Here is a 25,024-nt window from a genome sequence, read left to right on the forward strand (position 1 = left end):
CCTTGGACACTCCCTATAGCTTTAATGTCTGTCTTATTTGTGGACATGAGGCACCACACAGCTGCTGGCTCTTCCCCCCAAGCTGAGGTGGAATGGGGAGAAGAATCAATTCTAAAACTTGTAGGTTGACATAAGAGCAGTTTAATAATAGAAAACAAAGTAAAATACAATAAATATTATGGTAAATAATAATAATAATGAAAATAAATAGGGAAAAAAACCCAAATAACTGATGCCAAATAAAATTGCTCACCGCCTGCTGACCAATGCCAACCTCTTTCCAGGTAACTCCCCCAGTTTATATACTGGGCATAATGTTCCATGGTGTGGAATATCCCTGTGGCCAGTTTGGGTCACCTGTCCTGGCCGTGCTCCTTCACTGTTTTTCTGTACCTCTTCACTTGCAGACCACAAGACACCAAAAAACATCCTTGACTTAGGATACAACAACTTAGAAAAGACCAAAACATCAACATACTATCAACATTATTCTTATTCTGAATCCAAAACATAACACTGTACCATATACTGAGAAGAAATTAGCTCCACCTAAGCTGAAACCCAGACAGGCAGTTTTTGGGACTGCAGGAAAGTTGGAGATGATCAGGGGTAGGAAAGGGAATCACTCCCTTTGGCTGGTCATGTTCATTACTCTCTAGGGCCAACAGAGCTCCTTGCCCTCTTGTACCAGTCTTCTTCCTCTTTGCTCCCTATACCCTTTTCATCATCCAGTTAGAAAAAAGTCCAAGCCAGAGGACTCCCCCTTCCTCCTGCTTCTCTGGAGCTTTGTTATGAGGACCAGGAGTCCCTCCAGAACAACACGTAGGGTCAGGCTTCATGTGCCATGTGCACCCTTACCTTGACCCACCTGCCCAGCTGGGAGCCATCTCAGGTTCACTGTACGAGCTGACAGCATTGGGAATCTAATTTATCTACATTTTCAGCCAACTCCAAAATTGATTAATAACTTGGCAGCATATTTTAATGCATACTGTATTTTCTTGTGTCAGATCAAGTTCATGGTTAGGTAACAGAGGCAAACTTTGGAAAACAGCCCTTTGTGCTCAATCTCAGCATCATCTGTAATTAAAATGAATAACAGAGATGATAAGTGAAGTAAGTCTGGACCTTATCAGAAGCTGGTAGCCAGCAGGTGGTTTTGTGGCCAACAATTCATGCTTTCACTGCAGTTGTACTCTGGTGATAATCCTACCTTTCATGAGTCTAAGAACGGTTCACAAAACATAAGCTATGGCCACTTCAGATTTTGAGACAAGAGGAAATTAGTGTCCATATTGGCCAAACAGCCTGTAAAAATATTGCCAAAGTTCACACCCAGCTTTGAGAAGCCGGTACAGCTCCTCTGGAGAGGAGACACCAGATTATACTCCATTTGTGTGTTGCCTCCTACCCTGTAGCTGCCTCGCTATGACTCAGTTGTTCAGCAGCACAATACTTTCTCTGTGGCAATATTTTTCCACATTGCCTTTAGATGATGCATGCATCATACCCTGATTCTGTAGCCAGTCTCTCCTCCGGAATATTCTGCGAAAGTTTGTGATTAGGAGACAGTTTTTGGCACTGTTCCTGGTAGAGTTTTCTGTTTCACACACACTATCTTCCCACCAATATGAAATCTGTTCTCTAAATAGTGTGTGTATATGCTGCTGTGGGATGGCTTAGTGGGAATTATTTCTTCATTTGTGATTGTTCTCCTTTGACCAGTACAGTTATCAGTTTTTCAGAGTCTATAAATCTATGAATATGAGTGTGAACATGAAAGGCTGAGGACCAGAAGGCACAACCTCTTTCCTGCAACATTTATTATCATGTCATCCCTCCTAGAAATCTGTCAATCTGTTTGGAACTTATGTAGAACAAGAGCGGTTACACACTTTTATCTTTCCAGTCTAAACTACTGTAAGAGCATCCAAATGCTGATTTCTGCAGAGGAATGTAAGTGTATCTTTTATTATTTCTATATGCTCTTCTAAGAGCCCAACATTTTCATCTGGGGACCTCTTGTGTTTCTTTGGCTGTGGCATGACAACAGAATGTTTCATAAGTTTAGTGATAAAAGCTTTATCCAGAGCTTTTTCAGTTAGGATCAAAAGATCCTTTCAAGATGGCTTTTTTAACTTTATAGTTATGCTTTTTTTTTTTTGTGGAATTTTAAAGAATTTAAAAACACTATTTTAACACTTAGTTAAGCAGTATTTTCAACAAAACTTAAACAGATCTGCTCATGAAATTATGTGTTGAGAAACTGATAATTCAATGTGCACAAGGTCTTTTCTCTTTCTGGGCCTCTCAAGCAGGTAGCTATGGAAAACCAGATGACTCTTCTCACATCGTTGAATGATTTGTCCAATTTTGCTGGAAAATTGTAACCTTTTAATGAGTGAGTGTTACCCTCTCATAAGCCCTTGCCAGTCATCTGAAAGTAGGTTTCAGCCATTTTTAAGCACTTTGGTTTTTTTCAGTAGATACTTTTTCCACTTACGTTAAGGGACAAGGTTTTCACCTGATGCCAGGACAGCTAATTCCAGCCATTAATACTTGCCATGCTTTCACTGCTGGACTGTCAATTAAATCCATGCCTTTTCCAGCCATGTGTTCTATGCTGAATTTCCCCAAACAGTGAGGGTGAGGGAGGAAGGATAAAGAATCCAAACTGGTTAAGTAGCATTAGGGTCTGTGTATGTCTAAGAAGTTACTGGTATTTTTTACTCAGTTCATCTTAGAAAGTCCCACTGAACAAAGGATGGCATATTACTGAGCGAGATGTAAAAACTAGATAGCTTTTCAGATCTCCATCTCTCTGATTATGTGATGCAAAAGTAAGAATAAAACCACATAAAAATCTATGTTACAGAAGGAATGCTCCTATTTCCTGTGATGAGTTTTTGATATCATGTAATAAAATGACATCTCTTATCCACAGAGGTATTTTCCCCTTACTTGATGTCAGAAGGAAGGAAACCCCCAACCGGTCCCCACTGAGGCATCCCACAGTACCTATGATAACTCACACGATGGTTCTTGTCCCTTTTCCTATATGAGACAACTTTCCCTTTCATCTAATGTTCAAGGTATATATAGGCAGCACATGGTGCATAAATCAAACACAGCTTTCCTTGAACCCAAAATGCTGTCGCTCTGTATTTTCTTGGTGTGTTGCTGCTTACCTGGCTCAGTGGGAGATGCAGTAGAAGAATTTCAAGAAAACCTCGAGGCTTTAGTAGCTCTAGCAAACAAAGAGGTAGGTCGTTATCTCTTTTTCTTCATTTCCTACAGTTCTATAAAACGAAGTCTGGGTTAGTTTTAACTCTAGTTTGTATGTCCTGTATTTTGTTTGTTAAAGTTGAGATGCTCAAGGCACTGCGTGTCAAGCTTCCCTCAGAAGCTGGTAATTGTTTCCCCAAAGGAAGTTCAGAAATAGAAAACCTGATGAAGATGATATGTAGTTCAAGATGTTTAACAGTGTGGCAGTCACTTAGAGGAGAAATACCTTCTAACAGTATATTCTTTTTAAAAATTTTAGATCTTTCTTCCAGTACCCAAGGGGAAATTTCAGGTAAGACTTTCAAACTTCTTTATTCTGCTGTTGTTAATTATTTGAAAAATGATGATGCTTTGTAGCAGATCTTGAGGGAAGGAGAGTTACACTACAAAAAAGACCAAATCCCACTAAAAGGGAATACATATGCCAATTTTTTATGAGCAGTTCTGTCAAATTCAATGAAGCAATGGAAATAAATAACCAATTCTGTGACCATGGTCTCTGAGACTTGGTTGTACTCCTGCAGAAGGCAATCTCAGGAGTTGTTGCAGAGAAATTAATTCTGAAGCTGTTCTCTGCATTACTGTCTGAGGTGCAGACCCTGAACATCACCTGCTGTCATTTAGAACCAAAGGTGGGTGAATAGCATTAATACTTGAAGCACTAAAATATTCTTACTTCTTGGCAAACAAACAAGTTGAGTGTTATAAAGCACCATAAAGTTGTGTCTGAAGGAAGCAATTTGTTGGCACAAGAAGATTTTACCCAAAATAATAAACCTGTTGATCAGTGGTTTCAGTTTGTGGTCTGCAGATTTCTCAGGTTCTATGAACTGAAAAAAGGTTCATGAAAAATAATTAAGAACAGCCAGCCTGTTGTTTTAGAGGAAAAAGTGTTTAGAGCTTGCAGCTTTAAAGAAGGCTAAGATATAGACAGAGGGGTAAAGTGCTTCTGTCCTATGTGGGAGGTACAGCTGGGAGAGGGAGTTGGCAGATCTAACATCTTCCAGCTACTGAATGTGGTTTTGATAAAGCTGCAATCCCAGTGGGTTTTAGTCTGCCTTTACAATTCTTTTCTCTATTTTCCTTTATAACAACATTTTAAAATCTGTTTCTTTTCTCTCCTGCTGTAGATTTTTTATCAAATCCCAGAAAACATAGGATAGTACCTCTTTTTGTATTTATACAGAATTTCTGTTTCTGCTATGCATACAAATAATTCTTGAATTTACTGAAAGATAATAGTGAACTAATTTGGCAGAATATAATTTTGTTGTTATTTGATTTTTTTTTAGTGCAGTCATGTTCCTTGTCAACTTGAAAAAACCATAGAAGGACTGAAAGTTTCCTTTAAGAATAATCGAGCAAGAACCTATATTTCTCTGATGGAGAAAAACATGAATCACATAACATCAACCTTACAGAAAACACATACAGTAAGTTTCTCATGAATTATTTATAGTCACAGAATCATGGAATGGTTTGGGTTGGAAGGGACTTTAAAGCTCACCTAGTTCCAACTCCCCTGGCTGGATTAGGTACACCCTAGGTAAAAATATGAAATTATGTGAATGTACCACTCACTTGTTTTCAAAACATGAAATTAATCGTATCAGCATCCTGGCCAACTAAATTCAACAGCAAAATTTTCATGGCATCTCTGCAAAATCACTACAACACCCTTGGTTTCACAGTGTTGAGCATTATGGCTGCTGCTCCGTAGTGGTTTTACAGGAATTACCTGAATTCATAGAGTCTGGATGGAAGTTAGAGTTTCCTAAAAGATGCATCACCTGTAGACAAATCCTGGGACTTGTCATTAGCCAGGACACTAGTAAGAAAAACCCCTAAGCCACATCTCAGTAAGCAAAGTCAGCCAGGAAGAAGTATTCCCAATACTCAAATGTCTTCTCTCTGTTCATTCATGCAGATCTCTTTCCCTCTGATTAAACATCCCCCTGAACAACCACCAACACCTTCTCAGCAATATGCTCTTCTTATTTCCTCTATGTTTGACTGTTACCTTTTGCTATTTTTTGCTTTTATCATTATTGTAGCAACCCAAGAACATCATATCCTGTCCAATGAGAGACCAGACCCTACAGACAGCCCTGAATATCTTCAAGAGATATTTCCAGAAGGTGAACGAGAACTGCTGGGAGTCCTGATGGCAGGTGTTGGCACCCCAAGTACTTGGTGACAACACTTACCCAACACTAGAGCTGGTTCTGATGGAAGACAGAGAACCACAGAGAGATGCCACAACATTAACATGAATGTTTTATATATGAGTTATCAGATATTTATGTCTTATTGCAATCATTAGCATATTTATTTAATTTATAGAGAGCTTCTATATTTTTACCCTAATGTTCAAAGTGATAATGAATAAAATAACTTAAAATATTATATATAAAATAATAAAATAGTATTATAATAATAATATTCTATTGTGGAGGTTGTGCACTATAATAACTAGAGTATTAGTCAAGGCTATATGAGTAAAATCAAAATATACAGATTAAGAGTCAGATCCATTGATGTACTATTCTGCAGGCACTTATAAAATTGTCAAATATTTACCATCTGAAGGCAGGAATAAAAAGGAGAGAAGGCTGTCTTTTAAATATATTCATAATTAAGTTTGAGAACAATGTGTTTCCCTGTAATTCTACAACATGATTGCATTGCATTATACGTGCATGATACACATTCTTTATTTAACTAAAATATTTAGAGTGTCAGCAGATCATATTTATTTTAATATTACTCCAAATGTATTTCCAACCATGGTATCTTCAAATTTTTTTAGTAGAGTCAGGAATTAGTGTTGTTGGCTCAGTGAAAAGCCAAAACAAAACCCTGAGTGGGTCTCTGGGTTATTGCCATAGAAATATAGTGATAATTATCAAACAGACACAGTGGTGGTAGCAAAGCTTGTCTAATTTAGGCTGGATTGTTTGTTTGGTTTTTCTACTCAGGGCTGCCTAAAGCTGAAATTTTTATGAAGAATGTGATTATAAGTCACTTTTCCTAAATAAAAAGATGGCATTTTTCTAGAACCTGAAGTGTCAGAGGAAAATAACCCTTTTGCTAGTGTATGGAAGTATTCCCTGAATTCCAAATGAAACACAGTTGATTCACTTAGCTGGCTTTTGGGGCATGAAGCAGTTTGAAGACCTGCCCAGCTAGACATTGTGTAACCTCTAAGTGAAAAATACTTGGCATAGATGTATTTTTGGAAAGTTGTAGCCATCTCTACTGAAATAAACAATAGGATTAAGTAATCAAGCATAGCTATGTCCAAGGAACCATCCGGATTGTGATGATTGCAGCAGATGGATATGATTTTACAAGAAGCGAAAGGGTGCACATCAAAGAGATTCCTGACTGAGAAAAGCTAGGATAAATCCAGATGTTAGTATTAGCAGAGTGACAGAGTAGCTAATCCAGTCAGTGTTGAAACTAATAAATCTTCTCCAGAGCAAAGAGTGGTAATGAGAAAACCTGGAGACCGCTGTCCCACGAAACCTTGCCCACGCTGTTAGTCACTGCTGGAGGTTTAGCAAGAGCAGACAAGAACAAAACAATGAACTTTGAATGAGCAAACATGAGAAGGCATCTCTCTAAACAGGGCCCTTCTGACACAGTTCCCAAGGAATCAGAAATGCATCCAGAGAAACACAGGAAGCAGGGAAACCTATCTCACACAGAAGAGGTATTTAAGTAGTTCAACATCAGCTCTCACAAGTAACTGTTAATGATGTACAGCTGCTAAAATTGAGGCAAGACTGGGAAACATCAATTTTTTTCTAGTGTTGTATGTTTCACTCCAGCTTTCTGCATAAAACTGAAAAGTAGGAGCAAAGGCAGCATTTTACCACAAAGTTTGCAGAAGCTCTATAATCTTAGTCAAAACAAACCCCTTTCAACCAACCATTGCTGAGCGATTGTAATATTAACACAGGTCATGCTAAGAACTCATCTTTCCTTCCAAAACATGTTAAAACCTGCTAAAAGTGTGAGCTACCTGCACTGGGGACAATGATGCTCGCCCACACCAAGATAAACCTCACAAGATAAGCACAAAGAAATGCTACTAAGTGATTAAATACCCAGACTGGAGTTTAATTAGCTAATTAAGCAGAAGACATCTCTAATTACAATTATGCAACTTTGCATAAGGTCAGCTCATACTTTAAAGTGTATTCTTTCACTGTTCTGTCTCATTACCTTGCAGTGGGTCCATCCACGCAGCAAAATCTCTTTTCTTTCCATTTTGTTCTTCTGGAAGTGTTTTCCTGCATTAGCACAGGTTAACAGAGTTTGGAGCACATGTAATTCTTGTTTTATGCTCTGTGCTCTTCAGAAATAGCAGTGGCCAGGATTATAAAACAATTTGGAATCCTCAGGAGCATTCTAAAGTAGCCTGAGTGGCAGAAATGCATTTTTAGTGTGCTGCCAACATGGTGTATTATGCATTTACCATGCTGTCAACATATTGAAAAGTCCTTTCAAAGGACAAAAGAAAGGTGGTCTTTCAAACCAGAGTCATTCAGACACATGAAGAAGGTTTTTAGGAGCCCTGGCAGGGAAAAGCTGCACACACAAGAACAGAGAAAGCTGCAAGATTGGCTATACAAACTGTAAAATTCACATGCAATATAGACAATGCTGTTTACCCTGTGAGTGAAGAGGAAAAGCCTTTTAAGACTTTCATTTTCAGTATGTATAAGCAAAAAATCCATCCAAACTAGGCAGAGCCTGCTCTCACGAAGGTCTTGCTGAGGGCAGAGGGTATCTGGAGCCGAGGCAGGCTCCTGCTGCAGGGTGTGACCCTGGGGGTACTGAAAGCCAGGGCATCGCTGCCACTGTAAAAATCAGAAAACAAAGAAAACATTTAAGAACAAATATACTGAATGGTTTGGGCTGAAAATATCATAATCACAGGTTTCTGAGCTCATACAAGTTTCGTTTATGGTGAGGGAAGCCAAAGGATTTTAGAAAACAGAAGAGATGCTAAAGCTGCCAGAAGGAAATCCTGAGATCTGAAGCAATAAGCATCCTACCACTGTTCTGCCTTGGCACTTCAGGGAGATACATGACAATGGAGTCAGGGTTTTTTAAAATATTTCACTATTCTGGCTACCATTCCACTGGCATTTTCCATGGTGCTTAAAAGCTTTCTAATACAGTCTGGGCCAGCCAGCAGCTGTGCCTTTGCTCCAGCCCAGGGCAGAGAGCGAGCAGAAGATGACATCCACATTTTGTCTGAATCTTGAGCAACAGTTCCCTCCATTGTCTTTTCTCTTCTGCCTTTATTTTTCACTATAGGAAGCATCCCATTTTGTGCAACAGCTCAGTCAAGCTGGTCTTAGAATAGGATCTGACAGGTCCCCACTGATGGCAGTGTCCAGTGCTAAAAGGGAGCTGTAAAAAAACTGGCCAGATACTGCACATATTGTTTCCAGAAAGCAGCCACTCCCACGGACTGTCACAGAACTGTAAATAAAATGTCTCCCAACAGCCTATTTCCCAGGAAAAGGTTTTATTTCATGTAATTTAGGTCAAAACCAGTCTTCACTAAATTTCACAATTTCCCTGGCCTGTAAGTGACCTTTATAGAATCACCAGGGCAGTTTTGGGACAGAGATGCTCCAGGAGCAGCACTATGGAGCAGCACTACTTTGGGATGCAAGAACTAAGTCCAGGCATTTATCTTTACTGTCTGTTGTAGGAAGCATGAATTCTGCTCACTGCTAGAGCATTCAGACATGCATTTGCTGCCTACCTTGCTGTATCAGCCACCCTCACAACAGGCATGTACTGCTGAAAGGCAGCAAAAAGCTAAAAAATCATTTGTTAAATATAGTGAATATGACTCCCTCCTAGTGACCTGATTTTTGCACTCACCTGGGTTCTCTCCATTACTGTCTGTTACAAATAAGAGTATCACTAAAGCTTAAAACAGGTTCTACAACCCCAGGAGATTGGATGAGTTTGAGGATCAGAAATTTTATCAGGATAAGAGAAAACTCCATTTCAAATGGTTGGCTTTAAGCTAAGTTCCCAGCACAAAATATTGAAACATAACTATGTGAGAAAGCACGCCAGAGCATCTCTGCAGGAGTTGTTCCCTAGTTTCCAGAAATTTCCATTTTCTTGAGCTTGGCAGTCTAGGGAGGCACAAGATACTGTACCATAGCAGTGCTGCATTTTGTACTCACACCAGTAAAGAAACCTTATCCAAATATCGTAACTTCACATGCATCTACATGAAAAAACAAAACCAGCTCCTACAAAGAGTTGCAGCTCGGTTCTTACAAGGCATTCTCTGAGTCCATCAACCTCATGCAGGCACATACCTGCAGGAATCATCAGCATTTCTTGACTCAAAGAAGCCCTTGCCTGGGATGATCCCAGCTGGAATCAGCAGCACCTTGCACAGCTTTTTGGATAACTTTATTTTCACACTCAGCCTCATCTGATTATTTTCTTGATAGTATTCCTAAACCAGCTCTAATGTGAACACTTATCACACCCTGACTCCCACCAAAATGCCTTTCTCATTAGTGTCAAAAGTCATGAATTAACTGACTAGATTATTTATTCACTTCTCTTCCATCCTCCAGATCATTCAAAATTGAAATAGAGATACTTTGGACAAATCTAGCAGTGTGGATTTGCACTTGCTGTCTGCTACTCTAGTGTCCAGAGTTTCTTCTGAAATATTTTCTTTGCTTATTCTTATTCCTATTCCTACCAGTTCTATTTGTGTTTGTGGTGCCTTCACTCTGCTCATACTCCCAGAGCAGACAAATTCCACAACTGTCCTTCTGGACAGAGATTACAGTATTGAGGTCAGGACCTGTTGCTCACGTTGCCCTATTTTTTCTTACATATATCTTCAACTTCTTAACCCTACATTCACATTGAAAACAAAACCCCAAATCATCTGTACAATAATGAACCTCTCGAGAGGTGGGACTGTGATTTGTGTAGGGACACTGAGCCAGCTTAGAGAGAAAAAAAGGCACTTGAGCAGTTCTATTACCTCAAGCAAAACAGGGGGGAAAGTGGAGGAAAAGGAAAAATCACTGCATTGAAAAGTACAGTGATTTTGGAGTATGTCACAAGCAGAGAGAGTGGTAAAACATCAAGTAGTGAAAGAGCAATCTTGTTCCTTTAGAGCTGGGAAAAGCTGAAAGACCAGCTCATGCTACTGTTGTATTTAACAAAAATACCATGAATTCTTCAGAACTGGGAATTATCTCCTGCAGACTCAGTTTACCAAAGAACAGTCATACAGGTCATATAAAGTTCTGGGACAGTGCTGGGCTTCTGCAGAAGTGGTTGCAAATATCAAATGTGAGAGAGGGAAGAAAAGAAAAGAAAAAGCCTGACACAAGATCTGTTGGCAGTTTTGCTGGCCAGGAATGGAATTGGAGACAGATGTTCTCTCTGCGCTAAGTGGCCCTGACGTGGGGAGGCCTGAGGTGGGGGACACAGCAGTGTCCAGCAGCCCCATGGGCAATCCTTTGCACTGGGGACAGGAAACACCATGCTACAGTGGATGGGTCAACTGTTGGTCAAAGAAAAGGTGAAAAAAGTGGGGTTTTCCAACAAACCTTGAGTTGAAACTGAGTTGCCCACAGCGGTATCTAACGGTGGGGTCCAACATCAGCCTGGCTGGCAGGTGCAGCCCAGGTACCAGCCAAAGGGGAGAGGAGGCTTTGCCTGCAAACTAGTATGAGTTTGAAGGAGACCAAAGGCAGCAAGCTGTGAAACACCAAAAACACAGGGAGCCAAGAGTGGGTCTTACTCTTTTCAGTTTTATTGCTTACAAATTCAGGCCAAAGGAAACTGGTAGTGCCAGGCAGGTTCTATGCATCTCCCAGAGAAGCACTTACGTAGAGCCCACAGAATCACAGAGTTGTTTGAATTGGAAGGAGCCTTAAAGACCATCCAGTTCCAAACCACTTGCCATGAGCAGGGACACCTTCCACTAGACCAGCTTGCTCAGACCCCCACCCAAGTTTGGTCTTGCACTTCCAGGAATGAGGCTTTTCCAGATAATCTGTGCCAATGTTTTACCTCCTCGTTGTACAAAGTTTTTTTCCTTATTACTTGCCACATTCCTACAAGGATATGATCCTCAGAGCTGTGTGATGAGAAAGTTCTACAGATAAGCGTGGAGTGTGGAAAAACCCCTCATCTTGTTAGAGAGGACAAACAGATACAGCAAAGCAGGCAGCAGCCAGTTTGCAGGTTAGCTTGAGCTAAGCCACATAACCACTACTGAGTTTTGACTTCCCCAGTTCAAAGTATTTAGATATTGAGATGCTTACTCTGAAATGCTGTGGCATCAGACCCCACGAGTGGAGCCAGTGGATCTGCAGACACGGGGCTACACTGCAGCCACCATGGCTGCTGCCTTCAGTTCTGTAAAATAACATCATACTTTTTAAAAAGAAGTAACAAAGGAGCTTTTCCAGCTTTCCCTCCAGGAAAGAGGGAAACACAACTCACTGGCTGATTTGGCCAAGTAACACACCACAATGCCTTCAATTAATGAAGACCTTAGACTGGCAGTCAGGGCCCCACTGTCCTGATACAAAATCAGCTCTGGGGCACTGACTGTGCCCATGAGGTCCAGAGTGATGTGCTCAAGACATCCTGCATCCCTCCTTCCCACCCAAAAAGGGCCACTTTGCTGTGCCTTTCCCCAGGGCCACCCTAATGCTCCAGGGCAGTGGCTTCTCCTGCTGTAAATTAATTAACTCTTACAGAATAGCTGAATTTTGTCACAATTTTGCCACCAATATTGGACAACTGCTGTAATTTTTCCTTTGTAGGCAATGGGGCACATATTTTCCATGGGGTTGTATTGGGGTTTTTTTCTTATACCAGTCTTTTTCCAATTGTCCAGCACGTGATCACACTCTGTGAACAAAGAAGTTTTAATTTCTAGAGAAGTGATGTATCTGCTTGGTCATGCTTTGGGTCATCCTATGCTTTATTAATTTTCAGTTGAAAAGTCACTCATTGTATATTTACTATGTACTTTCCATGGAAAAGCTGACTGGGTAAGGAGGCTGTCCCAAGGTTAAACACCAAATTTACTGGAACCTTTCTCTTCCAGAAAGTGTCAATGAATGGCTTTTTAAAATTTTTCTTTTTTTTTTTTTTTTACCAGTTTTAAATTCAACCTAAACAGTTACTTCCTTGTAGAGACCATAAAATGGTAGAGGACCGGTTCACAACCACTTACAGGTTCTCTGATCACATCAGCAGGATGAAGACCCATCTCTACCTTCTCCTGCTGGCTGCAGGCATCTCTGCTGCTCCCCAGAGGAGCAGCATGGCTGAATTACTGACACTACTACAGCAAATGTGTGCAGTGATGACAAAGGACATTCAGGTAAATTAAATTTCCATTTTTCTAGTCTAAAATTTAATATACTCAATCCTCTTGTTTTTGAATATATAACTTTTTTGAAAGTAAAACAACCTATGTTTTTTATCTATTATATTTTTATCAGTGTTAATGAAGAAGATATTTAAAAGGCTGAATTAATATGTTTTTTTTCAGAATCTGAGGATTGAAACTCCCAACAATATAGATGTAAGTAAAAGGGTTTTTTTTAAATAAAACTTCTTTGGTTAATTTCTTCACTAGAAATTAAGGTAGTTCTTAAATTGTCTCCTAAAATACTCTATTTGTATTTACGAGCAAACAATTATATTAAGTGTAGCTGTTATAAGATATAAAATTAATTATAAGATATAAAGTGTCATTAGATAAAAAAACATTATTAAAACCAATCAAATGATGAGTCAAAAAAAGATGCTGTAATATAAAAGGACAGGAACTATACTTGTGCTATGTTTTTGTAAATCTCCTGCAGAACACACACACACGGAATGATTTTCTGGATCAGTTTTTTGAATGAGATACAGCTAAAAAGGAAAGAACGCATTCAATCACACTTCCTGCTTGCATGTCTGAAAAATCATTCCATTTAGTCTGCTTCATTTAGTCCATTTCTAGAAATGGCTTTTTATACTCCTTCCATCAGTTAGTGAATTAAATAGTTGTATTAGCTCATTTTCTCTGAAGGATGATGTTAATGCCCCCTGAACAGCACACTGTGACCGGCTGTCCACGAACAGGGTCTGTCTTAAAGACCAAACTCCCCTTTATGCATTTCCCATCTTCTTTTGCATCTCCAATAAATTTCTCCTATCCCCTCTCAGATTTTCTTTTTTGGATAACTTTAAATGACTCCCTCATCATGCAGACATTAATGAGACTTTTCTCTTTGCTGTGCATCTACTAGAATCCTGGTTTCCACAGACCACAGTCTAGCACTGCTAATAGTGTGGCCAGATGGCTATTTGTGGAAATGTTACCTGACTCACTGATTTATTGAAGGAGCAGAATAATTCCCATTTTTGCTCTAAACTAGCTACAGGAGGGTTAGGGTTTCCATCCCATTCCATCCCAATCCAGCCCATTCTTTGCAAATTAGATGTAAACTTCCCAGCTCTGTCACTGCTTTCTGGGTCCTGTCCTGTCCGGAGGAGCTCTCTTCCTAGGCTGGGGCTTTAGCTCTGAAGTTCTGACCCAGAATCAGCAGTGCCCAACGATGGCAGCTCAGTTGTCCCTTTTCCTGGTGGGGTCCCTGGTGGTGCCAGCACAGACCCCTGTGCCAGTGCCCAGCTCTCCTTTGAGGGGAAGAGCTGCTTCCCTCTCACCTTTTCTTTGGGTCCAGAGGTGACAGAGACTTCCTCAGTGTCCCTGTGTCTGCTGTTTGTCAGTGGCAGAAGGATGTGGCTTCCCAGGCAAGGCTGTGGGAAAAAAAGTATCTTATTCATCATGTAGCATCCAGGAATGACTAGCAGGAGATACATGTTGGTCAAGAACATCGTGGGTGCAATGCTAACCTTCAGCAGTTGCCTGCATTTCCTCCAATCTTCAGTGATTAGGCTTTTCTTCAGTTTTCATCACTTTCTTCTCCCATAACATCTAAATCTGTTCCTGCTGCTGATCGTCGTGTCCTCTCCTCTCTTTCCTAATCCAGGACAGTGAGTTTAGCTGATCTCTTTCAAAACAACCCCACACTGGAGAGTGCAACCATCATCCATCACTCTTTGCTTGGCTTCCATCCCACATCCCTTCTCCCCCTTCTGGTGGCCTTGTCCAGACCTTGGAGACCAAAGCCAGTGACTGCTCTGTGGCAGAAGACCAGAATGGCCACCCTTGGGATGGGACAAGGGCCAGGAAATGAGAAGGTGACCCCTGTCTCCACCTCTCCTGGCACGCAGGTGTCAGATGTCACAGGGGTAAATGTTTGGAACAACCTCAAGTTAATTTGTTTTCTATCTCTTGTGTTGAAGAGACAGGAGCAGATGTGAGAAATCAAACCGGTCTTCACATGGCTTCAGAAGAGGCAGGGCTGAGTTTTTGGACACTGACATCTTTCATCTGGACATTACAAGACACACCAGCAGATACTGTCCTTTGCCAGATCTCTCTCTGCAGAGTAAATAAATGTTTAGAGCAGAGAAGCACACTCGCCTAAGTTGTTTGCAAACTCAAGCCCAAAAGTCAGTAAGAATGCATTTGCCACCCTGGCAGCTGGGCAAAAGTCACCATGCTTTTTAATAAACTCATTGTAGCTTGTGGTTACGAACACTTGTATCTCAATTTTTCTATTTCTTCCATCTCAGGATGTGAATTGTATCAGCACAATCTTCGAAGGAACGGAACAGCTGAAAAATAATCCAGCTATGAAAAAATTCAGTGCTTTTTTCCAGAATTTTGCAATACTGAAGCAATGGCTCATGCCAAACCTGGCAAAAGAGGTAGGAATTTATTTGCTGTCTGCCAGAGATCATACAGCAGAGATGTAACAAAATAAGATCTGTAATTCACAAACGAGTCTTTACATCTACAAAAGAGAGTAATTTCTTACTGGCTTGTTTTTAGTACATGGAAGAATAAATCCTGGCATTATTTCATGCTTATATCCTTCCCTCGTTCCAATATTCAGCTTGATCCACTTCTAAAACAAGGATTCATATGTGTGATAAGCAAATTAAAGAAAAATTGCATCATTTATAAAATGATTTTTAGATTAAAAAGCTCTACATAATGATTACATATTAAACAATTTCATTTTCTTGCTTCATTTTTCAGGGGAAATGTGATACAGAAAGAAGGAGCACAACAATATTTATAAAAAAGCTGATGACATTCATCCGAAAAGTGTTAAAAAACACAAAATGGGAGAGTTAGAAGTTTCTAAAATTGCTGTAAATTTATATGAGCAGTAAAATCTTTCCTTGTTTAAGAAGTGTTCCTCCTTTGCGTCAAAATTTGGCAGGGCACACCTTCAGTGTCAGTGGTACTGCACTGCTTCCTGTTTGGCATCTCAAAGCATTTGGTGGCAAAATGGCATTTGTATTTTGAGACAAACATTTAAATGCTTGATAAACCAAATCATGCAGGGGATTACAGAAGGACCTGACTAGGCATAAAATCTGTGTTTCTCATGAAGAGTTAACTTCTGAGTCACAGGGAGACTGAGTAGGGGTGGGTGTGAGCAGGAGCAGCTGGCTCACAGCACACCCCTCATCCGACCATAGCTGGCCCCCAGGCCTTGCTGTGCCACCAGCACCGAGTGAGAGATGACACGGGATGTGGATATTGTCCCCTTTGCCTTTCCTGGAAAGCACACCGGGCCAGTGCAGGGGAGCAGCAACATGGGACACTCGGAATACCCTTCTAACCTCGAAGTTTAAGGTCAGGTTTCTACTGGAATGTTTTACTGCTCTCACAGAACCTCCTTATTCCATAAGCACTGAGAAACACATCCTGGGGTTTCACTCTTACCTGCAGCTTTGGTACATCAGTGTAAAGTTGACAACTAAAGATTTGTAAGGATCCGAACACGTAGCACTTAGAGAATTAATGGGTTTTTTATAATGTTAATGGATAGGAGTATTTAGAACAGTACAAATTTATTTATATTGCTTCAATTAAGTTATATTTTATAGACAAAAGGGTTTTGGAGAAAATATTTATTCTGTATTTTTACTACTTTTAATTAAGTGAATAATTGTTTGTCTCTGCTTTTCTCCCTTCTCTTCTCCCTCTGATTTCTTCCAAGCTATTCAGGAAATCTAGTTATCAGTCAGGGGAATTAGATCCTTGAGGTTAGTGAGCAAATATATTACTGAAAGCTATTTCCAATGATACATGAATTAAAAACCAGAGAGTCCATTAAGGTACCCACCTCTGTAACAGAGCTGAGCTCACATGTTCTCTCTAGGTCCCTGGATGATGTTTGCTTTTTTTCCTATGAATATCCCAGCATAAATTAATTTCTTAAAAAATAGATATATAGGAGAAAGAACAAAATTGAGAAGAGATTTTTGGTCAGATAGAGAGGTGAGTTCCACCGGTGTTTCTGATCATAGGAGAAGCTTCTTTGAAAATCTACCAATTCTGACGTCATGAAAAAAGAAGCTGAGCAGATGAGCAAGGCACTTGTCGCCGTGTTGCCAGGGGTTTGATTTGATGGGTTCCAAACTCCTGTGTCAGACATGTCCTGATACGACATGTCAGCGTCCCTGCTCCTTTTTTAGGGGCATCCTCGGGAACACTGGGGGGAAGATAGGTGAGACTCTTGTGATGACAGAACAAATATGCAGAAACAAAACATTTTCTTGCCACATGCTGATTTTCCCAGTGCTTTCTAGAGTTATCCAACTTTTATGAACGAAAAATACAGTTTTTCACAGTATTGCTCCATAAGATTGGCAAAGCAGGATCAATTGCTGGCGAAGCAAGGGTTAATCAGCAAAATCATTATTTAGAAGTTGTTCGTGCAGACATTGGTGTGTCAGACACTTCACCTGCCGCAGCTCAATCCCCAAAGCACAGCAGCCTCGCACAGCAGCCGGAGGCGGCGGCGGGCGGCTGACGGCAGGTGGCAACCGGAGACCAGAAACGCTCCGTGCATCTGCCGGGAGAGCTTTCGGGCAGGAGAGCCCTTAAACAGGGCTTTCCTTCCTTCTGGTGCGTGGAGCTCCCTCGTTCCTTTCGAGTGCCCCATTTGGCAGTGATGCCGTTCCTGAGCTGAGCCCGAGGCCCGTTCGCGCTCAGCGCATCCCACCGCAACCCCTGAGCCCCAGTGCCGCCCAGAGGAAGGCAGTCCCTGGGCGGCACAACCCGCCGGGCTCATCCGTGTCAACGCTCTGCCTCGGCTTTCACTGCAGCGGGACGGAGGTGACAGCCCAAAGTCCCTCCCTGAAGAGCAAGGCGACACCAGCGCAGCGGTTCAGCCCCGGGTGCAGCCACACACAAGTCAAACCCAGGCGGGCGAGGGCTCACGGGGAACTTCCCTGGACAGGTTTCCCTGGGATCAGAGCGTGCACCCGAGAGGGGCCGAAAAGTGGAGAAAAAGGAATGAGTTGGTTTGGCTCCAGCTACAGCGGGCCCTGGAGAACACCCAGGAAGGGCGAGGAGAAATGGGCATGCAAAGCCTGACCAGGGCGTGATGAAACTGCCCACGAGAAGAAAATGAACCACGCTGCTGGCACGGGGCAGCAGGACGAGCTCAGGGTCAGCAAAAATAAAGGAACTTCAGAGCTCTGAAGACACTAGGAGCTCTGTCTGGGTCACTGTGCCCGCAGATCACTGCAGACACCTGCCCTCCGACCCACCTGGATCCTGTTTCAGCATTAAAGTGCTGCTCCAGCTGCACTTTATTGTTAACTATGACTTTATATAAAAAGTTCAAAATAATCATCTTTTTTATCATGCCCAGGGAAAAGAGAAATCATATAGCTAGTACAAATATGTGCTGAATTATGTATAATCAATTACTGTATTTAAAGTATAATATATATTATATATAGTATATGCTAATATTCTGGGGAGTTCTAGACTATGTTTAAAAATATGTAACATATAATTAATAACATGTCTATTATATAATTTAGATGCAATATTTTGCGCAATTTTTCTGTTTTACATATAAATCGTCTAGTCTAGCACGGCCAGGGAAAACAGCATACCCTTAACGTGAAACTACACTCTAACTTCAAATAACCTTTCATACTTCCCTTTCACACTTTAATTGACCCGGCGAGCAGCATTACTCATCCCAGCCCCGGTCTGGTTTCCTTCTGCGGGCTCGGCCAGGGACCAGCGGATCGAGCGGGTGCCGGAGCGGCCCGGTGCCCCGAGGGGGGGTTTCCCGGCACGGGCGGGGATTCCCGGCAGGGCGCTGGAATTCCCGAGCATCCCAAACATCCCTGCCGAGCCGAACCGAGCCGAACCGAGCCGAGCCGAGCCGAGCCGAGCCGAACCGAGCCGAGCCGAGCCGAGCCGAACCGAGCCGAGCCGAACCGAACCGAACCGAACCGAACCGAGCCGAGCCGAACCGAACCGAGCCGAGCCGAGCCGAGCCGAGCCGAGCCGAGCCGAGCCGAACCGAACCGAGCCGAGCCGAACCGAGCCAAACCGAACCGAACCGAACCGAACCGAACCGAGCCGAGCCGAGCCGAGCCGAGCCGAACCGAACAGAGCCGAGCCGAACCGAGCCGAACCGAACCGAGCCGAGCCGAACCGAACCGAGCCGAGCCGAACCGAGCCGAGCCGAACCGAGCCGAACCGAGCCGAGCCGAGCCGAGCCGAGCCGAGCCGAACCGAACCGAACCGAACCGAGCCGAGCCGAGCCGAGCCGAGCCGAACCGAACCGAGCCGAGCCGAGCCGAGCCGAGCCGAGCCGAGCCGAGCCGAGCCGAACCGAGCCGAGCCGAGCCGAGCCGAGCCGAGCCGAGCCGAGCCGAGCCGAGCCGGCCCCCGCGGCAGCGCCCTCCCGCGGCCGCGGCCGGCAGCGCCGATTCCCGGAAGGCGCTCCCGCCGCCGCCGCCGCTCCCGCAGGAAACCGAAACTGGGCAGGGCGGGAGGAGAGAACCGGGATGAGCGAGCGGAGGGTAGCGGAGCGTCGCGGAACATCGGAACCACACGGACTAACTAACGAACGAACGAACGAACGAACTGTGTAAATAAGTAAATAGAAGCACACAAACAACAGCGACAGGAAAATGAAGGGAAAAAAGAAGGGGAAGGGGGGAAGGATTGAAGAAAAAGGAGGGCAAAAAAGGCAGGGCAAAAAGGGGAGAAAAAAGGACGAAAGCAACAGGCAACGAAAAAGGAGGGGGGGGAAAGGAGGGACATAAAAAGAGGACACGAAAAAATGGGGGACTTAAAGAAGGACAGGAAAAAAAGGGGATACCAAAAAAAAGCGGGTGCACGCAAAAAAAGAAGGCGGATACAAAAAAGACAAGGGGAGACAAAAAAACAAAAAACAAAAAACAAACAAACAAAAAAAAAAACCAAAGGGAGGGGACAACAAAGCACTTGTGATCTGAGATTTTAGCCACAGCTGGCGAGTTCGTGGCTGGGAATCTCCACTGGGACTGCAGAGGATGTTAAAAATAAAAAAATTAAATCTGTGTTTATATCAGAAAAAATCACTCCCACCAAACAGGGGAGGGCAATGAGTTTGAACAAGGAGTTTTGTGGGACAGCTGGTCCTTTCCCCAGGGTCCCCCTCTCTGGGTGCCGCTCAAGAGAGGTGCTGCCCCCCATTCCTTGGTTGCAAAAGGTCCTTCCCTCCTTGCAGATCCACCGCTGTCCCTCAGCCACGGGTCAGCTGAGTCCCAGCTCCCTCCACCAGCAGCCAGCTGGATGTGCCACTTGGCTTTTCCTTTTTTCTTGGGGGGGACACAACCAGTGCTTACAGCACCCGCTTTGACAGCATCAAAAACTTGAGAGCCAGAAGTGAAGCTGTGACTGCTCTGACCCCAGCAGGACAGGAGCACCACACCTGCCTCAGGCAGATATTTTTCAAGCACCAAATCTGAGTCTTGCTCGTGTAAATTGTGGTATTATATGTTAAGGCTGCTCTTCTCCCTCATGGTCTGTGTCTGGGCAGAGATGTTTGCAGTTGGCATCAAGGTTAAAAGCCAATCAATAATTAAAATGTAGGGAATACAACTCAGATGTTTTAGCTTATGATTTTTGCTCTTTTCTATGGTCCTACAAGATCTTTGATGCCACCAGGGTTGCCCTCAGCACTGGGAGCAGCAGCCCAGCTCAGCCCAGGTCCCATCCTGCTGTTCACCCACAGTCTGTCCCAGCTGGGACAAGCCCCCTTCCCACTGCATCCTGCCTCCACTTCCTTTTGGCACCCTATTTGCACAAGGACAAGGACACGCTATTTCAAACAAAACAGGCATTCGTTCCAAGATGCAGCAGAGGTGAAACACTCACAGGTCACTGCACTGCAGCCTCCACTTCCAGCTGACTTCTCCTGGAGGGCCAGCGTCCATCCCCAGGGTGTCCCTGCCTCCTGCTTGCAGGCCTGTTCCAGGCAGGAACAGCAGGCAGGGGCAGGAGGTGCAGCCAGGGGCTGGGCAGGAGCTGGGGTTGGCCTCCATGAGCCCCCAGAAGCCCCTGGCTGCCCCTGAGAAGGGCTGGAGGCACAGCACCACACTGCCACAGCACTGGCCTGTCCTTCCCTTCCGACAGCTGGGAAGTTTGGCACCTTTTCCAGCCCAGGATGGAGCAAGCTTTCCCAGCCAGGAGCCAGATGAGAGCACAGCCAGCCTTGCCCACCACGTGCTCCATGTCCCTTTGGCTTGACTCCTGCTCTGCAGAAGGCTAGTCGGGCAGGAGGTCCATTCACACTCTCAGATGGATACTCTAAGGGCAAATTAAAGAACTTGAAGACACAATTCACCTTTTTTTCTACTGATCTCAGCCCCAGCTTCACTGGAAGGACTCCAGCAGTCTCAAGTGCACGGATTCCCATTTGACTTGGGGGGCTACTGGCCAGGACCCCAAGGCACGCCGGGTCAGCAGAGCCCCTTGACTGTCCCACAGCTGCTCCACTGTGCCCTGGGTGAAGACCCATGTAAGAGGGTCCAAGTCTCTTTGGCCTTTTTCAAGGAGCTCAGGCTGCTGCAGGTCTGCACCTTTGTCAGCAAAACTGCCAGAGCTGCCAGGTGCCTGCAGCTCACAAAATTTGTGAACAAATTGTTCATGACATGTCTGTGTCCTCCTTCAAGGAGCATGGAAAGTCCAAGACCCCAAATGAAGTTTTTGCAATTCCCTTTATTCCCACCAAAACAAGCGCACAATCTCTGCTTGGTCTAATTAAAAAATTTGCTGTGTTATCACTGGGAAGAACTGGAATAATTTTGAGTCTTGAGATAGGTCTTTCCAATTCCAGGAAACTGTAAATGGCCCATCCCAGGATATATTTATTGTAGCCTGCAGATCAGAGCACTTGCTGCGATTACATCATGCCAGCTGGGCAGAGTTTCAACATTTCTGACATTCATTCTCCTGCATGTGCTTCAACCAGAGTTCCTTTCTGTAAAATAGGCATTTATAAGAAATGGAAACAGCTTGCAGCAAGCCCTGCACCCTCACAGCTTCTGACCCAGCAGCAGCTCGTTTTGGTTGGCTGCCCCTTGGCAGTTTTTAAGGCTGCTCCATCCCTGCTCCCGAAAAAAAAAAAAATCACTCTGCATTAACCCCCCTCTACCTGGAAACCCCTTGGGAGGAAGAGGCATTTCCTGAACACAGATGACCTCAGTCACCAAACTGTGATAGCAGTTGGGTGCTCCTTAGTGGGGAGCCATGACAATGTCTAGGTTATAGGAGCAGCTCTGCACCCACTTTTTAAGTCCTGCTACAAAAAGGAAGGGTTGTTTCTGAGTTGATGGGGAAAGGGGACAGAGGCAGGTGAGGGGGGGAAATTGGAAAGGGCTTGAATTAAAGCAGGTTTCTCTTAAAGCAGGTAGAAAAGAGGAACAAACAAACCTTCATAGAGTGGGGTCTGGAAGGGCTGTTGAGGCTGGTGGGCATGGGAAGGTCCTGATGCAGAGATGGAAGGAAGCAGCCAGGGCCACAAGGAAAGAGATAAGAGGCTCCCTCTCACTGTGCTCCAACTCTTCCCCTCCACAAACCCCTGCTCCATCCTGTGGTTGTTCACTCCCCCCCCCAACAAATACTGCCTGGGCATGCAGACCCAGGGCTCTGCTGCCTCCCTGGGCTCACTACCAAGTCACCAGAGGCAGCTTTCTGTGGCAGCTCCAACTCCATCTCTCCCTGTCTCCATCTCCCCCTCTCCGCATTGTCAGAGCACACAATCCCCACTGTGGACCTTCTCCCCTGGCTGGGTTCACAGGGGAAGGGAAAATCTTCAAAGCAAAGACTGTCATGAGCACTTGGTACAGTGCTCAAGCTCTTTCCCCCAAGACACCTTAGAGATTTAGAACCCGAGGCTCACCTGGAGGTGAATGCAGCTCTTTAGTCTGTACCCACGTTGACAAGCATGCCTGCACTGAAATGTGCTGCTTTTCTGCCCTTTACCTTCAGTTTCTCCAAGTGTTTCTGGATGTTTGGAGCCTCAGGTTCACCCCACGGCACATGGAACCCATGGGGTTCAGTATTAACTACAAATTCTTCCATTCAGCACAGGATCAGAGCCATCCCGAGCAGCTTAAACAAGAAGAGCAATGATGCCAGAGAAAAAAGACCCATGTTTGAGCCTCTGTATCTGATCCATAATCTCCCTCCTTAGAGGCCATGCCATGGCTGATGTCATCCAGGTCACATTTTTTGCATCACTTAAATTGCAGTTTTCCTAGGAGCTCCTTATCTCAGGGCACTGGCTGAGGGGGAGAGGTATGTGTCATAGGATAACAAACACAGCTTGCTGGAGGATCAGTTTGGGATTTAATTTGGTTTTAAATAAAGATACTATTAGATATTACTTCTGCATTCAACAATCAGTCCTAGACTTGGGATGCCCCTGGATCAAGTAAATGTGATAAAATATGTCAGTGGTCTGCTTCTCTGTGTCTCAGCTTACTGATAAAACAAGGGAATTGGCAATTTGTGGAGGGAATACGAAAAGAAAGGTGTCCAAGGTAAAACACCTGTGAAATAAGGCTGAAGCAGGGCTATGATTCTGCAGAGAATAAAGATGTTGACATTATAGAAATTCTTGGGCAATTAACTGGGTGGAGCAGAAGGGCTTTATGGCCAACCATTTAATGACTCCCTGAGATTATTCCTTCATTATACTTTTATACATGACAAATGTAAATGTATATTCTTGCCACCTTAGGGAAGCTGCTGAAAGGGTGGTTAGTGTAGTGGGATAAATGAGAGGAAGGAGCCAGTTTAATAAGGAGAAGGTTTTGTAAGTGTGATATAGAGGACTCTGACACTCAATAACATTGTGGAGACACAAGTTATTTCCTTGTTTCAGCAGAAAGATAGCAAACAAGCAAACAAGCATAGGGCATCCCAGGCTGGGCAGGTCCTGCTCCATGGAAACGTGCCATGTAGATGTGGGACAGGACACAGATAGAAAGGTCAATTAGGTTTCATTATGTAGGATCTGTCTGGGTTTAAACATGAGGGAAAAAGAGGAGATTGAGGGGTGGGGTTGTTAACTTTCCTTCATGCATTTCTATTCTAGGTCTATTTATTTGGTATCTGATGTCAATTTCTGACAAGATACAGACTAAAAAGCCAGTAAGGGTCTCAAAGAAGTCATAGATCAAAAAAATGTTACTGTTCAAAATTCAGTCATTTAAGGTGTTTGATGCACTTGGCGTGTGCAGACCTGTGAAACCAGGAAGCTCAGAATTCATTTTTTCTAAAGCTGGGTAAGTGGTCAAAGCAAACCATGGGAGGTTGTAACTCAAAAGCATAATCTTTTTTTGTCAATATTTATGTTGTATAAGAGGTGGTGTGATTATTTTTGCAGATGACATTTACACTGAAACATCAAATATCTTCTGTCTTTTCCAGGCTACGTTTATGTTGGCTTATATTTGTCTAGTAATATCTAGTATCTCTCTTTTGATTATATTTTTAATTTACCTAATATGTTGTATCTTTACCTATGGTGAAATCTCAGTGGTGAATGGTGCCTCTCTCAGCACAAAGACCTGACTGGAGGATCCTACCACAAGTTAAGTGTGTCAAGCAGACAAAATCATTAGTTAAGAGAAAGCATAGGACTCCTACAGGGTGTTTCCTTGCAGTTAAAATCAGGCTGGGGCTTTTCTTTTATCTTTATATTAAAAGAAGAAAACTTGCCCGAGCAGGCAGCCAGTGTAGTGGTGTCACACTCCTGTCTCGGCTGCCCATGCATCTTTGTACCTCTCTCCCAATATAAATTCCTGTTGCATATGACTACAAACCTTCCTTTAAATGATGGAAGTAATTAAAAATGCTCTAATATTCTGCTGAATGAAATGCACCTTGAAGACATTGGGTGAAAATCTAATCTCCCTGTCATACAGTTACAGAGAAATCCTGATGGTTTCAGTAGCCTTCTGTCGTGCTGCCATTTCCCTTCCTCAGGCTTCCTGCAAGAGGGATAAGAGGGGACAATACCACTGGTCACCTTTTATCATAGAATCACAAAATCCCGGGGTGTTTTGGATTGGAAGGGACCTTAAAGGTGCTAATACCTTGCAATAAGGACACCTTCCGCCAGACTAGGTTGCTTCAAGCCCCATCTAACCTATCCTTGAACACTTCCAGGAATGGAACATCCTTTCTGGGCAACCTGTTGCAGGGCGTCACCACCCTCACAGGGAAGGATTTATTTTTAATATTTAATCGGATCCT

The 25,024-nt window shown here is 43.4% G+C and overlaps 1 protein-coding gene and 1 long non-coding RNA gene across 2 annotated transcripts; both read left to right on the forward strand.

Annotated features, from left to right (window-relative positions):
* Positions 1-402: 402 nt before the first annotated feature.
* LOC137482979 (uncharacterized) lies at positions 403-6,663 on the forward strand. Its single transcript, XR_011004298.1, has 4 exons — positions 403-3,262; positions 3,545-3,577; positions 4,578-4,718; positions 5,340-6,663. It is a non-coding gene; the product is annotated as an uncharacterized lncRNA (long non-coding RNA).
* Positions 6,664-9,527: 2,864 nt separating this feature from the next.
* Positions 9,528-18,246, forward strand: LOC137483346 (interleukin-5-like). The gene is made up of 4 exons (XM_068206336.1): positions 9,528-12,703; positions 12,875-12,907; positions 15,016-15,195; positions 15,485-18,246. Exons 1-4 carry the CDS (start codon positions 12,524-12,526, stop codon positions 15,581-15,583), a joined length of 492 nt encoding a protein of 163 aa, XP_068062437.1. The 5' UTR covers positions 9,528-12,523; the 3' UTR covers positions 15,584-18,246.
* Positions 18,247-25,024: the final 6,778 nt, after the last annotated feature.

The sequence above is a fragment of the Anomalospiza imberbis genome, chromosome 15 (genome assembly GCF_031753505.1).
Source record: "Anomalospiza imberbis isolate Cuckoo-Finch-1a 21T00152 chromosome 15, ASM3175350v1, whole genome shotgun sequence".
Taxonomy (NCBI): domain Eukaryota; kingdom Metazoa; phylum Chordata; class Aves; order Passeriformes; family Viduidae; genus Anomalospiza; species Anomalospiza imberbis.